Consider the following 21,239-nt stretch of genomic DNA (forward strand, 5'->3'; position numbering starts at 1 on the left):
TGCCATTAGATCGGCCCGCCGGCTCCGGGGCTGGACTCCGTGCCGGATCGCGGGACCGGCGTCCCGGGGAGGAGGGCGTAGGGACGCGCGATGGCTCCGCGGGGACTCCCGGGGTCCGCCGCCCTCGCCGCTGCTGTCTTCGTGGGAGGCGCTGTGAGCTCGCTGCTGGTGGCCCCGGGTGAGTGCCCGGTAGGGCCCGCAGGGTGTTGAGCAAGGTCCGGGGTGCGCCGGAGGAGGCGAGGTCAGGACTCGCTGCGCCCCGAGCTGTCCACGTCCTGGCACCGCCGCGGGATCCCGGCGCTGAACATCTGGCTGTCCCGGGGTGGCCCGGGCAGGGCGCGGCGCGTGGCAGCGGCTCGGTACCTCCCTTCCCGCCCGCCGGGCTCGGGTCTTCGCCCCTCTCTGGTCTCCCCATCTTTGAGCTTTTAAGGTGCAGGGACCCGACCTGGAGTCGTTTTCCCCGGGTGCGCTTCCTCCGTGGCCGCGCGCCTCGGAACCTCTTGGACCCTGTTTCCACAGCCCTTGGCCTCAAAGGCCTGGCGAGAGGAAGATCGTGACACTGGGGACCCGGTGCTCGGTCGCCGCCTCTCTTCCTTTTAAAAAGATCTTGAAACCTTGAGGAGTACACATTTTCCTCCAAGTTCTCATTTATTTTAGTGCTGGAGGAATTCTTGTAACAGGTCAGGGATTCCAGATTTCTTACCACATATCCGGGACAAATCAGGGTCCGAAAAAGGGAGGGAGCGTTTTTTTTCTTTAGGTCGATTTGTGTCATCACAAAAGCAACCTTCTGTGGTCAGGACAGGAAGCCTATGTGTCCCCAACGATGAACTTCAGAGCAGTTTTTAAATCTCTTTAAGCTCTTGCAGAAGCTCTTACACTCTTGTTTTTATACCTGCAGACACTAGGGATTCCTTACCACGTTCCCCCTCTTAATTGCCACCTCGCTACAGTCGTTTAAAAAATAATAATAAACTTATACCTTCTTGGCCATTTGGGGTTACCACAGCCTGGAATCTTACGTCAGCAAGCTCTTCCCAGCTTGTCTTCAGGGGTAACTCCTCTTCAAGCCAAATAATAAGCAATTGGAAGCCTTCCAGAAGTATCTCCCGTAAAAACGTGTACACTGCGCTTAACTCCCGAGTTGACCCCTGAGATCCTTCCCATCGCTTACAGCGCTTACATCTGCTCATTCACATTTTCATAGAAACCAGAAGAGGGTAGAAAGGGAACGGATGGAGACTATGTCTCTTGAGTCTTTATTAGTACACCCAAATTTCCTTCAGCCGGCACCCTGGGGACATGGCAGCTGGTGACGTGTTTTATTGGATGGGAGATTTTGGTTCTCAGCCTGCGTTTGCCTGGTGTATCTGACTGGTGCAGAATCAGGCTCAAGTTGAACCCGGAGTTGTAGACGAGTATTTAGAGGGCTAGAGTCAGTTGCTCCAGAATCCGGAACAGAGTTTATCCTGGGTGTCTGATTGTTAAAAATGCGGTGAACGATGAATATAATCAGGCTTCAGCGGGAGAAATCCATCCTAGAGTAGATTTGAGCAACCGACAGGTCTCCTGTGCGTGAAAAAAGGTCTCATCTACTGCACAGCAATATTTTTGATGAAATGTAATGCTTAAGAAGAAGGCAGTATCTAACATGGGAAGGGTACAGTGTACACATTTCCAGGGTGTCTTGAGACTTATATGAAGAGTAGATGCCCTGACTAGCTAACGTCTCATCCCTTTGGAATCTAAGGGAAGTAATATTACAGGTCTGCTAGGTGCCAAGATTTGGGCTGGGCAATTCATGTGCATTTAAAAACTTTTTTCTTTTTTTTCGGAGAGGTTTTCGTGCACTCGCCAGAAAGACAGAGAGAGACAGAGAGCGAGAAATCACCCCCCAGGGGAGATGGCCACGCTGCAAGCCCTTCTCCTCCATTCTCCTCTTGGGATCTTGGGCACGCATGCACACGTGCCCGGCATGAGTTCAAGTCACCAGATCTGGGACTCGAACCGCGGTCGGCTACCTGGGAGTTCACTGACACAGCCATTACGCTAACTGCTGGTCCCAAAAACTCATTTCTTATAACTCTGCGAAGTACTTATTTTCAGTGAGGCAAGTAAGGTCCAGAGGAGTTAAACCACTAGCCTAACAGCACATGGGCAGTGGATTATTCAGCGTGCAGTCAGAGAGGTGGACCCGCTAGCAGGTGTATTTTTGCTGGTGTGTGTGCGCACGTGTGTGTGTGTGCGCACGTGTGTGTATCTTTATAGGAATCTTTATCTGGGATGATCTAGCTTGCTTCATTCCAAAGTTCATTCCCTTTCCACTGCACCCTGCTGCTCCTCAGAGAGAAAAAGAAGACATAAATCCACCTCCAACTATCTTGCTGAGATTGTACGATAGGGAGTTTAGGACATAATCACATTGTTAACACGTGGTTATCAGAAGTCGTGAAGGAGAGAAGTAGGTAGCTTCACCATGGGTAGTGGCAATGTCTCTTTCACTTCTTTTCTAGTAGAACAATTTCCTTAAACTTCTCTTAGTAGCAGCATTTGAAACTGTATATATTACAAGAACCAGAAAGGGTGGTTTTTCACATCTTGGCTTACTTACGTAGACCCTTAAGTTCTCTGGTTTCTCGACCTTTGGGTTTATTAGTTTTTCTCTAGCAGACTGTGGGCACAAATCTCCGGCAAGGAGTGGGTGGAAAAGGTCCTGGGGCTGGTGAGATGAGAAATGCTCTCTCCTTGGGCACTGTGGGCTCTCATCCAGCCTCCTGGCTCCTCCTTTAGATGCTAAAGATAAGCTTTATTAAATCTGGGCTCAGATTTGGCCAGGTAGCTTCCCGGCTGTACTGTACACCCACCTAATAGCATAGTCAGTGGATGTTTTGAAAAAGTACTCTTCGGAGCTAGGAATTTCTTGGTCAAATTTAAAGAGGAAATAAAAAATAGGAAAAATGGCTGTATTCCATCCCCATGGGGGAGCGAGGGAAGTGAATTAAGCAAACTATTTGGATGTTTGAATAGTTGAGTGAGAGGATGCAAGAGACATAAACAATAAATGTTTCTTTTTAAAGATTGGTTTGCCCCTGACATCGAAATTTAATTGAGAGAGTAGAGAAATGCTTTAAAACAAATGAAAATAATGAATTAACACTGTCACTGCTTAAAACTAATTGCTAATCATTTCAGGGCACTTACTCCAGTAATTGGTAAAGATTTGGTGAGCTGCTGAAAGCAGGCAGGAGAATGAATTTGGTGTGCCTCACGGGGCCCTCGTTGAATTTGGAGTTAGTAGGCTGGAGACACTTTACTCTTGCAAGAAAGAATGTGCTACTTATTATTGCCAATTTTAGGGCAGACAATGGTCTAAAGACTCAGATCATTTAATTCTTACAGTACCTTATCAGCTGTACGATTTTATTCCTGTGTTTATCGATGAGCATGTCTGAGAGGTGAGGATGAAAAAGTCACTCCAATGTGTTGGGCTTTGCGGTTGAGTCAGAACTGTGCAATTCTGAAGCTGTTCTTTTAAATTGTTTTTTTTTAAAGACACTATGTGCTTTCTCATATAGTTCTCATCATGTTACTATTTTCCTGTCTCAGTCTCTCAGGTAGCTGAGATTAGAAGGTCTCCACTACACCTACACCTGACTTTCAAAAGCATGGACTGGGATTGGAACTCATGCTCCCCACATGGCCTCAGGTCTCAGCCTGCCTGGCAGGAGTGTCAGCCAGGGCTTCACTGTGGCTGAGTTCTGAAGCCCCCTTTTTTTTTTTTTCCATAGGCTGCTGATTTGAGAGAAACAGAGGGAAAGTGAGAAGCCACTCCCCAGGGGGGACGACCACTCCTAAGTCCCCTCTCCTCCTGGGCACCCACACAGGTCCAGCTTGAGGTCTCTGATGGGAACTGCGGTGGGCCATGTGGGAGGCCAGCACCTTAACCACCACTCCACCTGCTGACCCAGCCCTCTCTTCCTCTCTTACTATTAGGAAACCTTTTTTTTTTTTTTTTAAAGTTATAACCCTGGAAGAAGAAGAGTGAAGAAGAGACCCAGTCCCTTAAAGAATGTGGTTTCCCCTGCCTTTCTTTCCTCACCTGTACAATGAGCATTGTGATGGCTCCTCTCTTTATCTGCCTTACTGGTTGCTAGTGAGTATCAAATGAACTGTTGTCTCGGAAAGGTCTTGGCAAACGGAAACGTGGTTTATATATCGTTTGGCCTCTATATCTTACCCAAAGTGTCGGCTTGGCTTGACTTGTGTGATGTCAGTTAAACAATCTGGTCGATGCAGACCACATCCTGGGAGGTTTTCATTCTGGAGTTGGCGATGGCTTTGCAATGATAGGCTGATTGCAATTTTATAGAAGCCTGGAGTGGTGGCTCAGATTCCTGAGTTTGTTGCTATTGCGTAGGCGTTAAATAGCCAAGTCGTCTCATTCCCCCTCAGCTGAAATATATTTACAGTTCTAGGTATTTTTAGGCTTTTCTAGGAAGATCCTCCCAAAGGTTTAACATTTGTGGGGGACAGGAGAGGGATCATCCTTCATCCCATTTCTCCAAGGCACTGTTATGCCACTGTTAGCATATTTTATTTTGATTATCTCTGTGTGCTTATTATTTTATTTATTCATTTTTTAGAGAGATTTTTGGTATAGGGTGTGTGCACTCACCAGAGAGACAGAGGGAGACAGAGAGATAGAAAGCGAGAAATCACCCCCCCACCCAGGGGGGATGGCCATGCCACAATCTCTTCTCTTCCATTCTCCTTTCGAGATTTTGGGCATGCACGCACATGCTCCTGGTGTGAGTTTCAAGCTGCAGGGAACGGGCCCTGAACTGCTCTGGGTCATGTGGCAGTCCAGTGATATAACCATTATGCTATCTGTTGGCTCCATTATTTACTTATTTAAAAAAAATTTTTTTTTTTGGAGAGGTTTTTACTATAGGGCGCATGCACTCGCCGGACAGACAGAGAGAGACAGAGAGACAGAAGGCGAGAAATCACCCCCCAGGAGGGATGGTCACACCGCAATCCCTTCTCCTCCATTCTCCTCTCGGGATCTTGGACACGCACGCACACGCGCCTGGCGTGAGTTCTAAGCCATGGAATCCGGGACGCGAACTGCGGTTGACTACATGGGAGTCCAGCGACATAGCCATTACGCTAACTGCTGGTTCCCCCAATGTTTTGATAGGATCATAATGTAGTGCATGTGTGTGTCTTCTTTTTCCTTTTGAAGTTTATTTTTTTTCGATGACAGAAGGGGAGAGACAGACAGACAGACAGCCGCCCCCAGCAGAGTCTTCATACTAGCATATTCCCTAGTATCATCAGCTAGCCAGGATCATAGGCATGCGTGCCCAACACGCAAGGGAGACCTTGGGATGCGAACCTGGGACCTTCCCACATGGCTCCAGCATCACAAAGCATTTTGTGGCCACTGTGCCACCCTGACTCAGCTGGCCTACCCTGGCTTCTTCACCTTATGTGATACATCCAGGTTTCTCCATTTTTCCGTGCTTTCAAAAAGTGGCTGCATGGTGTTCCATTAAATGGATTCACTGTATTTTACCTCGCTGAGCTTTAGATTTCCGTTGCTTTTAAGTATTATTTTTTCTGCTATTGGAGATGTGTGCTTGCCAGAGACTTAAGAGAGAGAGGAAAATTGAGAAATCACTCCCTGGAGGAGATGGCCATGGCACAACCCCTTCTCCTTCATTCTCCTCTTGGGATTTTGGGCATGCATGCACATGTGCCCTGTGTGATTGTTAGGCTGCCAGGTCCGGGACTCGAACCATACAGTAGGGTCCAGCAGCTTAACCTCAATGCCACCTGCTGGCCCTTGTTTGTAAATGAGTTTTAAAACTCATCGTGTCTTTCAGCGAATACCTTTGTGCATAAGGCTTTGTGTGAATACCGATGACTTCCACAGCAAAGGAGGTCCTGAAAAAACTATGTTGAGGTCAAAAGTATTCACATTTTTGAGACTATTTATTGTTGACTTGCGTGTTCTGAAGATCGCCCCGGTTTATGTGCTCACTGCAGTTGTCAAAAGGATCCCTTCTTCACATGTGGTCTTTTCTCTGAGACATATCTGCTGACTAGGCAAAAACTGGTGCATTATTTGTTTTAATTGTCCATCTTTGATTACTCACAGGTTGACCACTATTCCTAATATTTGAGCCATTTGCATATATCTGTAAGCATTTATGGACAACTCAGAGCAAAAAGCACTGAAAACAATTTTGTAAGTTTTTAAAAGCTTTTTTTTAAGAATGAGTTTATTTAACTTTATTTGTTTATTTTGATTTGACTAGAGACAGAGCAAGATAGAGAGAGAAAGCGTGAGAGAGAGAGAGAGAGAGAGAGAGGGAAAGTGAGAAGACAAGCCATAAGGTCTAGGACTCGAACCATGGTCGGCCAGGTAGGAGTCCAGCACCCTTAACCACTACGCCACTTGCCGGCCCCCTGAAAACAATTTTTAAATGAGATTTTAACATAATCTGTTGGTGATAAGACTTAAACTGAACTTATGTGAGACTGTAGTATATGTTTATTTCACTTAGTTCTAGAATATTCACATTTTGATGCAGTGATATTAATAAGTTTGATTTTCTGATTATTACATCATGGTTGCTGAATGCATTGCATTACCTTTTTAGCCTCACACAGTTTGAATCTCAAAGCACATCAGACCTACGGGTTTTCAAATAAGGAATTATGGTCCTGCATCATCTCTTTTTTGACTCATCTGCTTGCGTTTGTTGGGAGCCAAATGTATAATTCATCAAAGTCGCAAACTATTCTATGGAGAAAATACCTTCTCAGACAAGAGGCTTCTCGAAAGAAAAGCATGACTGAGTGCCCCCGGGTGCAATCTAATTAAATAAGGATACCTGAACAGGATTGAGGATTCATTTGTTCCAGATGACATTGGGGATGGGCACCCATCATAACAGAAACTTGATGGCTACAGGCTAGATAGAGGTTGGCCTGAATTTCTTCTCTGCTTTTCTTTGCCAGTTATTGACACAGCTTTCTTTGTAAGAGAGAAAAGAAACGGAATCCACCCAAGGGACTTGTAGGTGAGTGGGATGGGTACAGGGTGGCAAATACCCCAGGCATGCTGAGTTCTGTGCCCAGTCATCTTATCTGAGAGATCCTTTTGCCAGCCTCGTTTAACTCAGGGGACCTGGTATCCCATTCCCACTTGCAGTACCTCAAGGCCTCCAGTTTCTTGTCTTTGCTTGTCGGCACTGCCCCAGGATCCCAAACAGGGACAGTTCCCTAGCCTGGAGTCTCCTGTTTCCTGAGCCAGCTGCCAGCCTTCCCTGGACCACCGTCCCCATTTCCCCATTTTGTTCGCACACTCCTATGTATTCCACCCCCAAATAAAAGTGCCTATTGTATGGAGGGGGAAAAGTTTTTGTTTTTTTTTTCTGTTTTTTTAATTGCAGAAGGCACATGATTGCTGAAGAGAGACACAGAGAGAGAAACAGAAAACGAGAAAGCACGCCATGGGGTTATGCAACAGTCCCTTCTCATCCATTCCTCCCTTCTTTCAAGATTTTGGGTGCACCCAAACATGTGTCCCATGTGTTGTGTTCTTCAGTCCACCAGTCGGGGACTCAGACCATGCCGTGGGCCACATGGGGTCTAGCCACCTTAACTACCGTGCCACTGACTGGCCCCAGAGCACAGAAATCTGTAAACCACCTTCCTTATCTGTGTGATTTTTCTCCTATTTTTCCTTTAGACTCTGCTTTGATATTTAGTGATCTGGTAATATACTCACTTCTTCCTACTTTGGAGTCTGTTTCTGTAGTTGTGTGTCCCCCCCACCTTCTCAGTGTTATGCATAATCTCTGCCCGTTTCCGGCTCTACTGTGGGTGGGAGTATGGAATCCACAGTGTGTTTTGGGGTCAGGATTTCAGAGGGGCATTTCTCTCCTTTTACTGCAAAGGGAGTTGGGGGGAAAGAATTCCTCCAGAGTCTCCCAATTTCAATGTTATTCTTGTATACCTAAACCCAATGCTTCCAATGTGGATAGAGGATGATCTGACAGGTAGAATGTGAGGTGATAGAGCTTTTCATACTGCTTGCTTCTTTACCACAGCAGACTGGGTGGAGGTCCCTGCTGATGAACTCAAGCTGAGTGACTTGGCCTGGGCCTGTTGGCCCTGGGTGGGTGATGGGCAGAATGACATCAGCACACATGGGGCAGCATTCCTACCTTCTCCTACCAGGAACTGGTCTTCAAAGTTGGAGATCCCCTCCTCCCCCATAGCAGGCAGAGCAGGGTCTCTGCGGATGAACTCAAGTCAAGTGGCTTGTCTTGGGCCTGTTGGTGCTTCTGTCTCTGAAATTGCAGGATCTTCCTGTTGCTCCTTCTATCTCTGGGATTGGAGGAACCAGAAGGTTGAAGAACCCCTCCTCCCTCACAGCAGGCTGGACAGGAGTCCCTGCTCAGAACACGGCACTTTTGGAAGATTCACCGATTGGTTCGTTTATAGCTAGATGATCTACAGGTGTAATCTTCAAATTCTGACAGTTCCCCCCTAGGCGTTGATGCAGTGATCACATTGCCATGCTTTTTGATTATCCAGAGTTTGACTGGTTAGCCTTCTCCTTGTTGCTCACTGATGAGTGTGTCGATGAGTTAGAGTCTTATGATGAGGAAGCAGAATCCTGTAGTATTAGGGGTGGAAGGGACCTTGGCAATCTTGAAATTGAATTGAGCTAGCCAGGACTTAATCAAGTTCCTTTATTCTCTTCAGGACTCTTCCTTCTGTTAAATCTACTTTTCCACTGAAATGGGGACAGTTTTACTGCCTGTAGGAGGATTCCTTTCTCTCTCTCTCTTTTCTTTTTCTTTTAAATTATTTTTTTTTTTGAGAGATTTTTGCTATAGGGCACGTGTGCTCACCAGAAAGACAGAGAGAGACAGAGAGACAGAAGGTGAGAAATTACCCTCCAGGGGGGATGGCCATGCTGAATTCCCTTCTCCATTCTCCTTTCAAGATCTTGGACACACACAGATGTGCCCAGCGTGAATTTAAGCCACTGGGTCCGGGACTCGAACCGCGGTTGACTACTTGGGAGTCCAGCGACATAACCATTACGCTAACTGCTGGTCCCTCCTTGGTCTACATTTTCATTTGGTCTTCACACTCCAGGGTCTGGTTTCTCAGCTCTTCGGATGTGGAATGAGCAAGATCTGATAACAATGACTTTGACTAACTGACTCATGGAGTCATTGCATTGTTCTCGTATAATTTTGAAGGGACTTAGGTAGTCACTGTGTAACTAACCCCCCCTTCTCTTTACTGATGGAGAAACTGAACCCAGTGAAGGAGCAGACCATGAGATTTACTGAGGCAGGGACTGTGTGTGTCTTATTCACTGCTGCAGGGTCAAATTCAAGCATAGGACTCAGAAAAGATAAATATTTGGATGGAGGAAGGAAGCCAAAGCTAGAATCCTAGTGTTCTGACATTGTCCCAAGATTTTATTTTATTATAATAAGTGAAGAGTTCCTCTTTCCCATATTTACCCACAATTCTTTGCTACCAGTCTCCCCTCTGGCCTCTTCCCCCATACAGGGAGAGGCTGCTTTGTCTGCCAGCCTTTATGGGGCATATTGCTGCAAAAGTGAGAAAATTTGGTCATGGAGGAAAAAGGAATGATCATAACAAGTCAGCAATTACTTTCTTTTTGGGTGAATATGGTGTGACATTGATACATTAGGAAGAGTGAGTGAATATTTTCAGTGCATAGATTTTTTTTTTTTTCCTTTAAGAGATTTTCGCAATGGGATGTGCACTCATTGGAGAGACAGAGACAAAAAGTGAGAAATCGCCCCCTGAGGGATGGCTATGGTACAATCCCTTCTTCTCCATTCTCCTCTTGGGATTTTGGGGATGCATGCACATGTGCTGGGTATGAGTTTCAAGCTGCTGGGTCTAGGATTCAGACCACGGTCAGCCATATGAGAGTGCATCACCTTAACCACTGTGACACCTGCCAGTCCCAGCATAGCTTTTCAAAACCCAAATTCACTCATGAAGTTCTTTTCAAAGACAAGCTAAATTCAGTTGTGTTTCTACAATCAGTATTTCAAATGCACCAATGAACTGTATATATAAGATGTTCTGGTGTTTTTTTTTTTTTTTTTTTTCCATTGAGTCCACGTGCTTGCCAGAGAGAGAGAGAGAAAGTGAGAAATCACCCAGGTGGTATGGCCATGCCACAATCCTTTCTGCTCATTTCTGCTCAATTCTCCTCTCTGGGTTTATGGCATGTATGTACACATGTCTGGTGTATTTTTTTGGGGGGGAGGAATATTTTTGCTTTCTCACCAGAAAGAGAGTGACAGAGAGACAGAAAGCGAGAAATCACCTCCCAGGGGGGATGGCCATGCTGCAATCCCTTCTCCTCCATTCTCTTTTCGGGATCTTGGGCACGCACGCACACGAGCCCGGTGTGAGTTTAAGCCACTGGGTCTGGGACTTGAACCATGGTCGGCTACATGGGAGTTCAGCGACATAGCCATTACGCTAACTGTTGGTCCCTGTCCGATGTATTTTTTAAATTACTGGATCCGGGACTAGACCCATGGGATCATTTATGTGGGTAGTACTTTATGTCATACAAAACCATTTGTTTCAGGGTTAATTCTTTGATTTTTTTTTTTTTTTAATTCAGCAAATACTAAGAAAGTGTCTTTTGATTCCAGGCTCCCATGGGTACCAAAATCCACATGCTCAAGTCTTTTATGTGAAATGGCATAGTATTTGCGTGTAATTTACACACATTCTCCCATGTACTTTCAGCCCTCTCTTGATTACTTAAAGTGCCTAACACAGTGTAAATACTTCGTAAATAGTTATTCTATTGTACGAGGGTCTTCAAAAAATTAATGCATATTACAAAAAAACTAAGAATAGATTTCAAACTTTTTTTTTTTTGCACCAGGATAAACTCATACTTAATTCCATTTTTCCATAGACATTTTAAAGTGTCCTCATATTGTTTAGAGAATAATGACAAAAAAAAAAGGCCATATATGTTCAGTGCAGATTCAACCACATAGGCTTAATTAATTAGATAGCACCGGTCAGCAAGAACAGAACATTCACTGTGTTGACCTCATCCGCAGATGGGGAACCCAGGGATATGGAGGACTGGTCATATGGTGTGAAACACACTGGGGGTAAAGTGGTATGAATAAAATAGACCCAGGCCCTGTCTTTGTGGAGTTAGCAGATCATTAAGGTAGACAATTAATTAAACAAGTAAAATGATGAAGTGTCATTAGCAGCTACATAAGGGAAGTATGGCACAGGGCCAGAGTACCCGACCTGGAGCTGCTGGGGGTGGGACGTGGTGGAGATATGAGTCTAGTTCCAGGTCAGGTGAGTTTTCCATAGGTAGTGAAGTTTCAACTTACACTACGTGCAAAACTAGGAGTTAGCCAGGTGGAAAGAACTAATGATGATCAAAGACAGGCGGTAAGGGCAAGCAAGCTACAGCAGTGGTTCCGACAGGTGGACGTGCAGGAGTTCAGCTAGAAAGCTGGTTCAAACACAGATTCCCGGGCCCCACCCCGGAGTGTCTCAGTGAGTAAGTCTGGGAGGGGTTGGAGAATTTGCTTTTCTCTCACATTGCAGGTGATGCTGGCTGAATATCAGATGTGAGCCAGAGACTGGTGGAGATAAGAGACGAAAGATGTAGGTGGGTGTGTTCCTTTGTACCTTGTGTTTTCTCCCCCCAGTTCTTGATAGATTCATATCCTGTCCTTGGCCAATCTTTCATGCTGAGATCAAGGGTAACCTTTCCAGGAAACCTTTCCTAGCTATTCTCACTGACTTTTTGCCTCCTGTGTAAATATACATGCACGTGAGTCCGTGAATATGTGTTGTATCTGTTCCATGTTGGTCAATACTCTGTCCCATCAATGGTTTCTGCTGTGATTGGTTTGAGGCTGTTGAGCCTGTGGTACTTGCTCAGATGATGTTCGATCGGTGATTAGATTGAATTCTTGTAACCACTCACCTCAGAGGACCAGGTTGCTGTATTCTTTGTTCATGGAGATGAGGAATCCTAGATTTACAGAGGAATAGCCAGGATGAAAGAAAGTGAAACATCTTGTTCAAGTCCCAGGGGAGGAGGACCCATCTAGCTGTGCGTTTGTAGTTCTTAACGTTCTTGGATTACGTGAACTTGCGTGTGTGAGGGCTCTTCAAAAAGTCCACGGAAAATGCACCTTAGGAAAAACCATGCATGGCTTGCCCATTTTCTTTTGCACCAAAATAAACTCATATTTTGATTTCCTCCTCCCACAGACTTCTTGAAGTCTCCTGTTTTGTGCTCAGCAGCGCTGGCCAAGGAAGGTTTTATATTTCGTTTGTTTTTGTACTTTTTCATTATATGTCCTTCTCCTTAAACAGGAAAACCAAAGCAGCTTGTAAATTGAATGTAGACTTTGTAATTAGCAGAAAATGGGCAATTGTCTTAGGGAATCTTCAGAAATCACCCACGTGCTTTTAGTGTAACTATTTGACATGGGGTAATTCAATTTATATGTCATTAGATTTAGAAATGAGTCATGTAACATTTTGGAATTAGGGAGATGTAAGGAAGAAGTCAATTTCAGTTTCCTGAAAAGACACCAATTAAAAAAAAATTAAAAAAAAAAAGACACCAATTAAAAAAAAATTAAAAAAAAAAGACACCAATTAAGCAATTAGGCCATTACCCTTTTTAAGTGGCAAATTTAAGCTATATTTAGTTGAGTGGTTGAAGATTTATAAAGAACTTGTACATAATATGTCACATGATGGGTAGGTTAAAAACAAAAAGATTTCTTCTTTGTTGGTTTCATGCCAAGCCTCTCCCCCTGACCCCATGCATATATTCAAACATAAAAGTGGTTTTCTGAAATTCCCCTAAAGGGTGGACGTTTAAAGAATTCACTGAACTTTCTTTCCCACCATGTAACTCGAGAACACTGATTTTCTGATGTCCTAACCGCTCTCCCTAGCTGGGAGTTGGCAACACAATTCTGTGAATTATCCACATTTTTACAAAGGGCAGTCCTGGGGTTTCCTGCCATTGGTGAAGTGGCAGATGGTTCTAGTGAGCGGGCGTTCCTTCATTTTCTTGGTGAGTTGTGCACAATGCTTGCATGGCTTGAGTGTGCCTTTACAGCTTCCTTAATTCTTTCCGTTTTCCTCCCTTCTGTGAAAGGCAAAAACACAAAAGAAAAAAGAGGCCTTGGGTATTACTAAAGCTATGTGATAGAGCCAGGAAGCTGTTTTTGTTTGTTTGTTTGTTTCATTTTGTTTTGTTTTGGAGAGGTTTTTTGCTATAGGGCCCATGTACTCTCCAGAAAAGCAGAGAGAGACAGAGAGACAGAAAGCGAGAACTCACCCCCCAGGGGAGATGACCACGCCGCAATCGCTTCTCCTCCTCCATTCTCCTCTCGGGATCTTGGGCACGCACGCACACGCGCCTGGCGTGAGTCTAAGCCACCAGGTCTGGGACTCAAACCGTGGTCGACCACATGAGAGTCCAACGACATAGCCATTACTCCAACTGCTGGTCCCGGAATCTGCGTTTTGAGAGTGAAACTCATTTCTCATGCATGATTACAAAGCCCCCTCCTCCCCTCATTTTTTTTTTTTTTTAAAGAGAAGCTTTCCTGGTAAATCCTGTAGCTGTTCCTTATATACATTATGTAATTAATGTACAAATGAGAGCCTTCCTTATCTGAGATACCATTCAGTGTTACATGGGTATGTAAATGAACAGCAGAGGGGGTTTCTGTCCTCCAGGAACTTGTGATTGAGAAGAGGGAGATAAGCTGTGAATACAAGTGATTATTCGCATAAAGGAGAAAGCGGCTGGCTAATTAGAGAACTCCAAACTGTGGGATCAGAGGAGGGAAACTTTCCTGTTCAGAAGGGTGGGAAAGACTTCATAACCTAAAACTTGGCTTTTAAAGTGGATCTTCAAGGCAGTGTAGGGGACTTTATACCGTGCAAAAAAAAAAACCCCAGAAGGTGCAAAGGTGTGGTGTGGGGACAAATCAGTGCAGACCAGGTGTGGACGGAAGGTTCCTGGGTGAAAGTCATGACTCTGAATTCCTTAGGCATTTCTGGGACCAAGAGTTGCCCAGCCCCTGAGCTGCCTAAGGCCTGGGCTTGCAAGGGGCACCGTACTGTCATGCCAGCCAGGGATTTGTAATGGCCGTTCCTGTTTCCTCGTCTGTGGTTGCGGGGAGAGAGGGACAGTATCTGTTCTTGTAAGTGTCAGAGTTGTTTGCAGGGTCCAATGAATAGTCCTTTGTAAGTGATATATACACGACCTACAGAGTAAAATGGCTGTGATGCAACACATATGATGTGCAGATAGAAACAGGTTTTTCAAATTGTAAACAGCACCTAGAAATGAGAATCTGGGGGACCAGCAGTTAGCGTAATGGCTATGTCGCTGGACTCCCATGTAGTTGACCGCGGTTCGCGTCCTGGACCTGGTGGCTTGAAACTCATGCCGGGTGCGTGTGCATGCGTGCCCAAGATCCCGAGAGGAGAATGGAGGAGAAGGGATTGTGGCGTGGCCATCCCCCTGGGGGGTGATTTCTCGCTTTCTGTCTCTCTGTCTCTCTCTGTCTGGTGAGCACATGTGCCCTATAGCAAAAACCTCTCAAAAAGAAAAGAAAAAAAAAAAAAGAAAAGAGAATCTGGGAGTGAGTTCATGTAGTCCTGATGGGTGAAGCTGAGGAGTGTCCACTCATGGTAAAAGCTAGCTAATCGCTTAGGTGTCAGAATAAATCCTTTGAAATGATACAAATCAGATTGACCACTGAATCCTTAACCGTTATTGGTGCACTGTTGTTTGGCACTGTCGTTGGTCAAGTCCACATTGTTTTCTCCTTTCCCAGGTCAGGAGGCTGTCAGGCTGGGGCATCTCTAAAGAAAACATGCAGCTCAGCTCGTGATTGATTTATGAAACATGGCTTGACCGAGGGCTCTGTCCCTCCTGGCCAGTCCGTTTCCTCAGTCCCTTGCTTTCTTACGCTGAGATCAAAGAGATTTGGAGGTGGAAAAATAAGCAGTTTGGAAGTAATTTAGTATACTGTCAATGCCTACATATTACGAAGACGGTAGTTACACAGAGAGTAGACTTGGTGTGTCTCACTCGGTTCCTGGGTGAGTGGGAGGGAGAGGAAGAGAGAATTGAAGGAAGGAAGATAACTCTCTGGCCTGAATCAGAGGACAGAGGAGTTGATCTTTTCCATACTGGGTCAGTGCTGCATCTTTTTTTTTTTTTTTTTTTGAGAGGTTTTTGCTATAGGACACGTGCGCTCGCCAGAGACAGAGAGAGACAGAGAGACAAAAAGCGAGAAATCATCCCCCAGGGAGGATGGCCATGCTGCAATCCCTTCTCCTCCATTCTCCTCTTGGGATCTTGGGCACGCACACACGTGCCCGGCGTGAGTTTAAGCCACCGGGTCCGGTACTTGAACCGTGGTCGACTACATGGGAGTCCAGCGACATAGCCATTACGCTAACTGCTGGTCCCAGTGCTGCACCTTGACCCATTAGTGAGGAGAAGCCCTTGACTTGAGTCGATGGGAAAAGATACATATATTTGGTCTTTGTCTTTGCTTCCTGACACAGGACTCCTAAAATACTTGGCATTCCAGTAGGGTTAGGAGCATCTTTTGTTATTATAATAGGCCTATACCTGAGCTTTTTGCTAACAGTGACCCTTAACTGGCCCCTAGATAACTTTAGGATGGGCGCTGGCTGGCTGCCTCCATAGGATGAGGAGATGAGAACTCCCTATTCCAGGGAACAGCAAGGGACTGAAGATTGGGTTCCATCACCAACATCCAGTAATTTAATCAGTCATGCCGGTGTAGTGTAGTAAATCTTCAATAAAGCTTTAACAAAAACTTGCAATTCTAAAGGGGTCAGGACGTGAGAAAAGTTTGTTTCAGTTTCTGAAAAAAAAAAAAAAAAAAAGCAAATTGCTGAACCTACCAACAGTTCAAAAGAAGACAAAAAATCCTGAAATCCGGAAAACAAAGTTTTGGAAACAATAAAGGACGAGGTACTGAAGTCCCTCACTGGGGGGGAAGTACTGCACTGAGACCTGAACCAAGGAGAAAATCAGTCATGTTTTAATGAGTTAAAACCTGTAAAGTACTTAAGATAGTAATTGCACAAAGTATGCATTAATATGTGATTATTATGAATAGAAAATAATAAAATAGCATTATTCGTAATACGTTTTCTGTGTCTTACCCATGGCTACTGGTTTTCAGAGTGCTACTGGGCTGTAGGCTGGTGACCTTCGTATTCATTCCTCTCCCTTAAAATAGGTGTCTAGGCTTCCTAATTACTTCTGTTTATTCTTTCCTTTGTTTGTCTTTCTTGATGTGTTTTTTACTTCCTCTTGTTCCCCTTTTGCTTTGTATTTTCTCTCACAGCAAAAGTGGGCACCGCACATCAGGGGACAAAATCTTGGGGTTCCTCCGTTGCCCTGTTTCTGTATTCTCAGAAGCCAGGCCACCTGCCTGTCTTGCAGGAACGCTGTCTGGATTAACCTGTGACTAAGCGGAAAACCCTTTGTTTAGGATGTGGGTAGTTTTCTGTGTAGTCGTTATCCACTTCCTGTTCCTGGAAGGAGGAGCAATTCTGGCGCAGTGATGTGGGAGGCTGACTGGCCCCAGGGCGCTGCCTGCGGGCTGCTGTTCTGTCACCTCCAGGCATGTGTGCCCTGCACCCCACAGTCTGGCACACGTGGTTCACTGGCCGTTCTGGTGTGTTTGGGTTTGCACCCGCAGCCTAGCTGTAACCTTCCTGAGGACGGAAGCTGTTTTTCCTCTTTTTTTTTTTTTTTTTGGAGAGGTTTTCGCTATAGGGCGCCTGCGCTCGCCAGACAGACAGAGAGAGACAGAGAGATAGAAAGCCAGAAATCACCCCCCAGGGGGGATGGCCACGCCGCAATCCCTTCTCCTCCGTTCTCCTCCTGGAACCTTGGACACGCACACACAGTTTTAAGCCACCAGGTCCGGGACGTGAACCGCAGTCGACTACGTGGGAGTCCAGCGACATAGCCATTACGCTAACTGCTGGTTCCCAGAGGACGGAAGCTGTTTTACACAGACTAGCACGTAGTAACAATCACAGCCTCCATGGCCAACGTTCATTCAGCACTTACTCTGTGCGAGGCACTTGGGTCAGTCCCGGTGAACCTCATTTAAGACCCAGGAAGAATCCCATTTTTATCGTCATTGTATCCACGAGGAAACTGAGACCCAGAGAAGTTGATTGACTCGCCTGGGGTCTCACAGCTTGGAGGCGAGTTGAACACCATGCAGCCCGGGCAAAGCTGGCTTCTGCTTTTGCCTCTGTGCTTTGCAGGTTCGGAGTTTGGGCTCTGCCTTTAGCGGGCCTTGGTTCAGGTCTCAGTGCAGTACTTCCCCCCCAGTGAGGGACTTCAGTACCTTGTTCTTTATTGTTTCCATTTTTAAGATGCATTTAATAATAACACCTATCTCTGAGTTGTGGAGATTGAAAAAAAAAGATAATGCAAGTAAATCTGCTAGACGCGTACATAAGCGCTCAGTGAGGTTTAGTTGCACTTAGCAGTTGGTGGTAAGGTGCACTGCCCCAGGCCCTGGATATGGAAATTGTAAACCCCCAACGCTCTACAAAGGAACCCTCAATGCCTGTTTCTGTGTCTTCATGTCTCCTTTTTGAAACCCCTCTTTTGCTCCAGCTGCTCACTCTGCCTCTTGGTTTCCCCTGTGGTTAGTGTCTGTTGTATTCTGCGTAGTGGAAATGACTTGACTGGCCTCCCAACCCTGGTAGGGGCAGGGCGTGTGCAGAAATCAGGGCTCTTGCTCCCCAAGGCTTGATCCTCTGACTAGTTCCCTTCTGTATACTCCAGGAGGTTCACTGATGCCCAAAAGAGCACCCTGGTCCCTGCTCTTACTGTTTCTGCTGGAAACAGGCCATCCGGGTTTGACCTCTTCTTCCTCTTTGAAGGTTTTGATCTGGCACTTGCTACGTAGCCTTTCTGCAGTGGTGAGAATAATTTCTAACCTAGATTTTGCTTGACCTCTTAGGAGGAATGTCCGTGAACAGATCTGTTAGAGATCCCAGCCTATGGAACATGGGCTGCGGCCTTTGGTGAGGTGACGTAAGCATGGCTTTAGTGTCCCTTTAGGGATTTGGCTGTTTGGAATGAGATGGAGTCCCGTGAAAATCCAGTTGAGGGCCAATTCCCAGAGCTGGGTTTAGGAATGTGCTTCTATTTGTAGCCTGCTCTCGAATCTTTGCAAACTGGAAGCTTCTGCTGATTTTGATTAGCACAGGAGCATGCTGGGATTCGGATGTCTTTTGGGCAAGACCTTCCAAGAAGTGGGTGAGCTGGGGGGTGTCAGCTGTTCAGCTCTAAAAAGAATCTCCTTGGAGCCAGCAGGTGGTGGTGATTAAAGGTCTTTTTTTTTGGGAGAGGATTTTGCTATAGGGTATGTGTGCCCACCAGAAGGACAGAGAGAGACAGAGAGATAGAAAGCGAGAAATCACCCCTCAGTGGGAATGGTCACGCTGCAATATCTTCTCCTCCATTCTCCTCCTGGGATCTTGGGCACACACGTACATGCGCCCAGCATGAGTTTAAGCCCTCAGGTCCGGAACTCGAACAACATGGGAGTCCAGTGACACAGCCATTACACCAACTGCTTGTCCCTCTCTCAACAAGAATTATTTGACTTTATTCATTATCTTCTAGTTTGATCAGAGAGACACAGAGAAAGAGAGAGAGGGAAAGTGAGACAGCAAGCCACCAGGTCCAGGACTTGAACCATGGTCGGCCATGTGGAAGTCCAGCACCTTAACCACGAGTGTGTCACCAGAGGAAACCAAAGGCCTCCTTCACTCTTACAGATACTGTTAAACAATGCGGTCAAGAGTGTGAACCTCGGGTTCCCCCTACCTGGTCCGGATCCTGTCCTGGTATACATTGAGGTTTGCTCTTGAAACCCCACGTGACTCATTTTCCTTGTCTGCAAATTGGGGTAACAAGAGCTCTTCCACAAGAGCAGGGCACGTTACTGGAACCCCCAGAGAGGGGTGTAAGGAAGGGCCACATTCCATGTGAAATGGGTTGCCACTGTAGGGGATGCATTAGGACAGGCCTGCCCCTGTGCGTGCTCAGTAGACGCTACAGCTGCTCTCCAGGAGCAAGCTCGGTGTTTATCACGGACCACCTTTCCAAGAGACTCAGAAGCAGATATTCGATTTCTGAAGTCCTGTTGCTTTAAGGTCATTTCAATGAATGTGAAGAATTCCCTTTCTTTCTTTCTTTCTTTCTTTCTTCCTTTCTTTCTTTCTTTCTTTCTTTCTTCCTTTCTTTCTTTCTTTCTTTCTTTCTTCCTTTCTTTCTTTCTTTCTTTCTTTCTTTTTCTTTCTTTCTAAGAGGTTTTTGCCTTAGGGTGTGTTGGATGTGGGGTGGGATGGGGGAATGCAGGGAGAGACAGACACAGTGAGAGGGAGAATGGGAAATCACACCCCTGCATGGGGTGGGGAATGGCCACACTGCAATCTCTTCTCCATTCTTCTCCCAGGATCTTGGCCATGCCCGCATACACACCACCTGTTTGATTTTCAAGCCCTAGGGTCCAGACCTGAACGGTGGGAGTCCAGTGATGTAACCGCCATGCCATCTGCTGGCCCCCATTTCTGTCTTAGATGGGCATACTTTACAATGTGGAGGGTATAGACAGTTTTTAGTAAAAATCTCTTTCTACTCTTGTCCTGCAGCCACCTAGTTCCTTCCCAGGAGATAGACAGACAGCTACCAGTAACTAAAGACTCAAAAATCCCCAAATCGACAGTACTCAACATAGCAGGAGGAGGAGAGGCAGGGGAAGGGCAGGGCAGAGGTTCAGGGAGGAGCTCCTCTGTCCCTGTGGCTCATGGGCGTGGCCCTTCCTTACACCCCTCTCGGGGGACTCCAGTAATATGCCCTGCCTCTTGGGGTCCCCTGGGACCCCGCAGCCTTCTCTACCTTGGAGGTGTGGTTAGTGACTTATTGGCCTGTATCCCAAAACAGCTGGCTGGTGAGCTGCTGTTCCTCCAGCCCGAGTTGAGGCAAGGTTACGTGACCTTCTGTTGTCTCTTGAATGCAAAACATTGTTCAGGGTCCTCTGGGAGATTCAGAAAGAGTCTGGAAGTTGAGACGTTTGACCCTCGAAGACACTGGCATCCTAGTGTCAATCCCTTCCCCGGGAGTAGAAGACTCACTAGTGTCCACGAAAATCCTTAAAGAATGGAGACTCCAGAAATACACCCCCAAACATACAACCAACTGATTGCTGTGCTTCAAACATGTGTTTTGAGTAATGAAATGAAAATTGAGGGCCAGCAGGTGGCGTAGTGGTTAAAACCGCTGCATTCCACATGGCTAACTGCAGTTTCAAGTCCTGGACCTAGGCTTGAAGAAATGCACTTGGCACGTGTGCGTGCATGCCCAAAATCTCAAGAAGAAAATGGAGGAGAAGGGGATTGTGATGTGTCCATTCCCCCTGGTGGTGGTGCTTTCTCATTATCCCCCCTCTCTCTCTATCTTTCTGTCTCTGGTGAGGGCATACCCTGTAGCAAACTAAACAAACAAACAAACAAAAATCAATATGCATTTCCCATTTAAATGATAGTTATCATTAATAATGATTCTGTCAAAGGGCCTGTAGTCAAGGACATCTGTAAATATCTGGCATTGCTGACATCTGCGTTTTAGGGGGGCAACTGTCTAGACTTCTACCTGTTCCCCAAATGGTCTTTGTATCTCGTGTCCATGTATCAAGGTAGCATTCAGAGACTTTGACAAGCTAAGGGTAGAGGCAGGGTTGTATACAGTCAGGGGTTGGGTGGGGTTTTGTTTCTTGGTGGGTAGACTCTGGCAGGCCAGGGCGGCCCTCCCTGTCCAGTCATAGCTGCCCGGTTGGGGGAGGCGAGGGTAGTGGCAGCGTGTCTCCAGATGTTGACTGCAAGCTGGTGGCTGCCTCAGGTCTCATTACGAAGTTTAGCATTTTTTCTCTGCTGACTTATATAAACTTCTTTGCTCTCTGCGAAACTTTTAAGCTTGAGTGTGGACAAATTCTGTCTCTTCATAACTTGAAGGGGAATGTTTATTTTTATTTTTATTTATTTAT

At 46.0% G+C, this 21,239-nt stretch overlaps 1 protein-coding gene across 4 annotated transcripts in view; it reads left to right on the forward strand.

Moving 5' to 3' along the window:
- Window positions 1–6: 6 nt before the first annotated feature.
- The window catches only part of RELL1 (RELT like 1), a 63,791-nt gene continuing 42,558 nt past the window's right edge, over window positions 7–21,239 (forward strand). For all 4 annotated transcript variants that reach the window (XM_006169254.3, XM_027768564.1, XM_027768566.1 and 1 more), the window contains exon 1: window positions 7–178. In XM_006169254.3, the coding sequence (XP_006169316.1) occupies window positions 91–178 (88 nt within the window). In that variant the 5' untranslated portion in view covers window positions 7–90. The remainder of the gene's footprint in view (window positions 179–21,239) is intronic.

Source organism: Tupaia chinensis, unplaced genomic scaffold (assembly GCF_000334495.1).
Source record: "Tupaia chinensis unplaced genomic scaffold, TupChi_1.0 Scaffold146907_1, whole genome shotgun sequence".
Taxonomy (NCBI): Eukaryota; Metazoa; Chordata; class Mammalia; order Scandentia; family Tupaiidae; genus Tupaia; species Tupaia belangeri.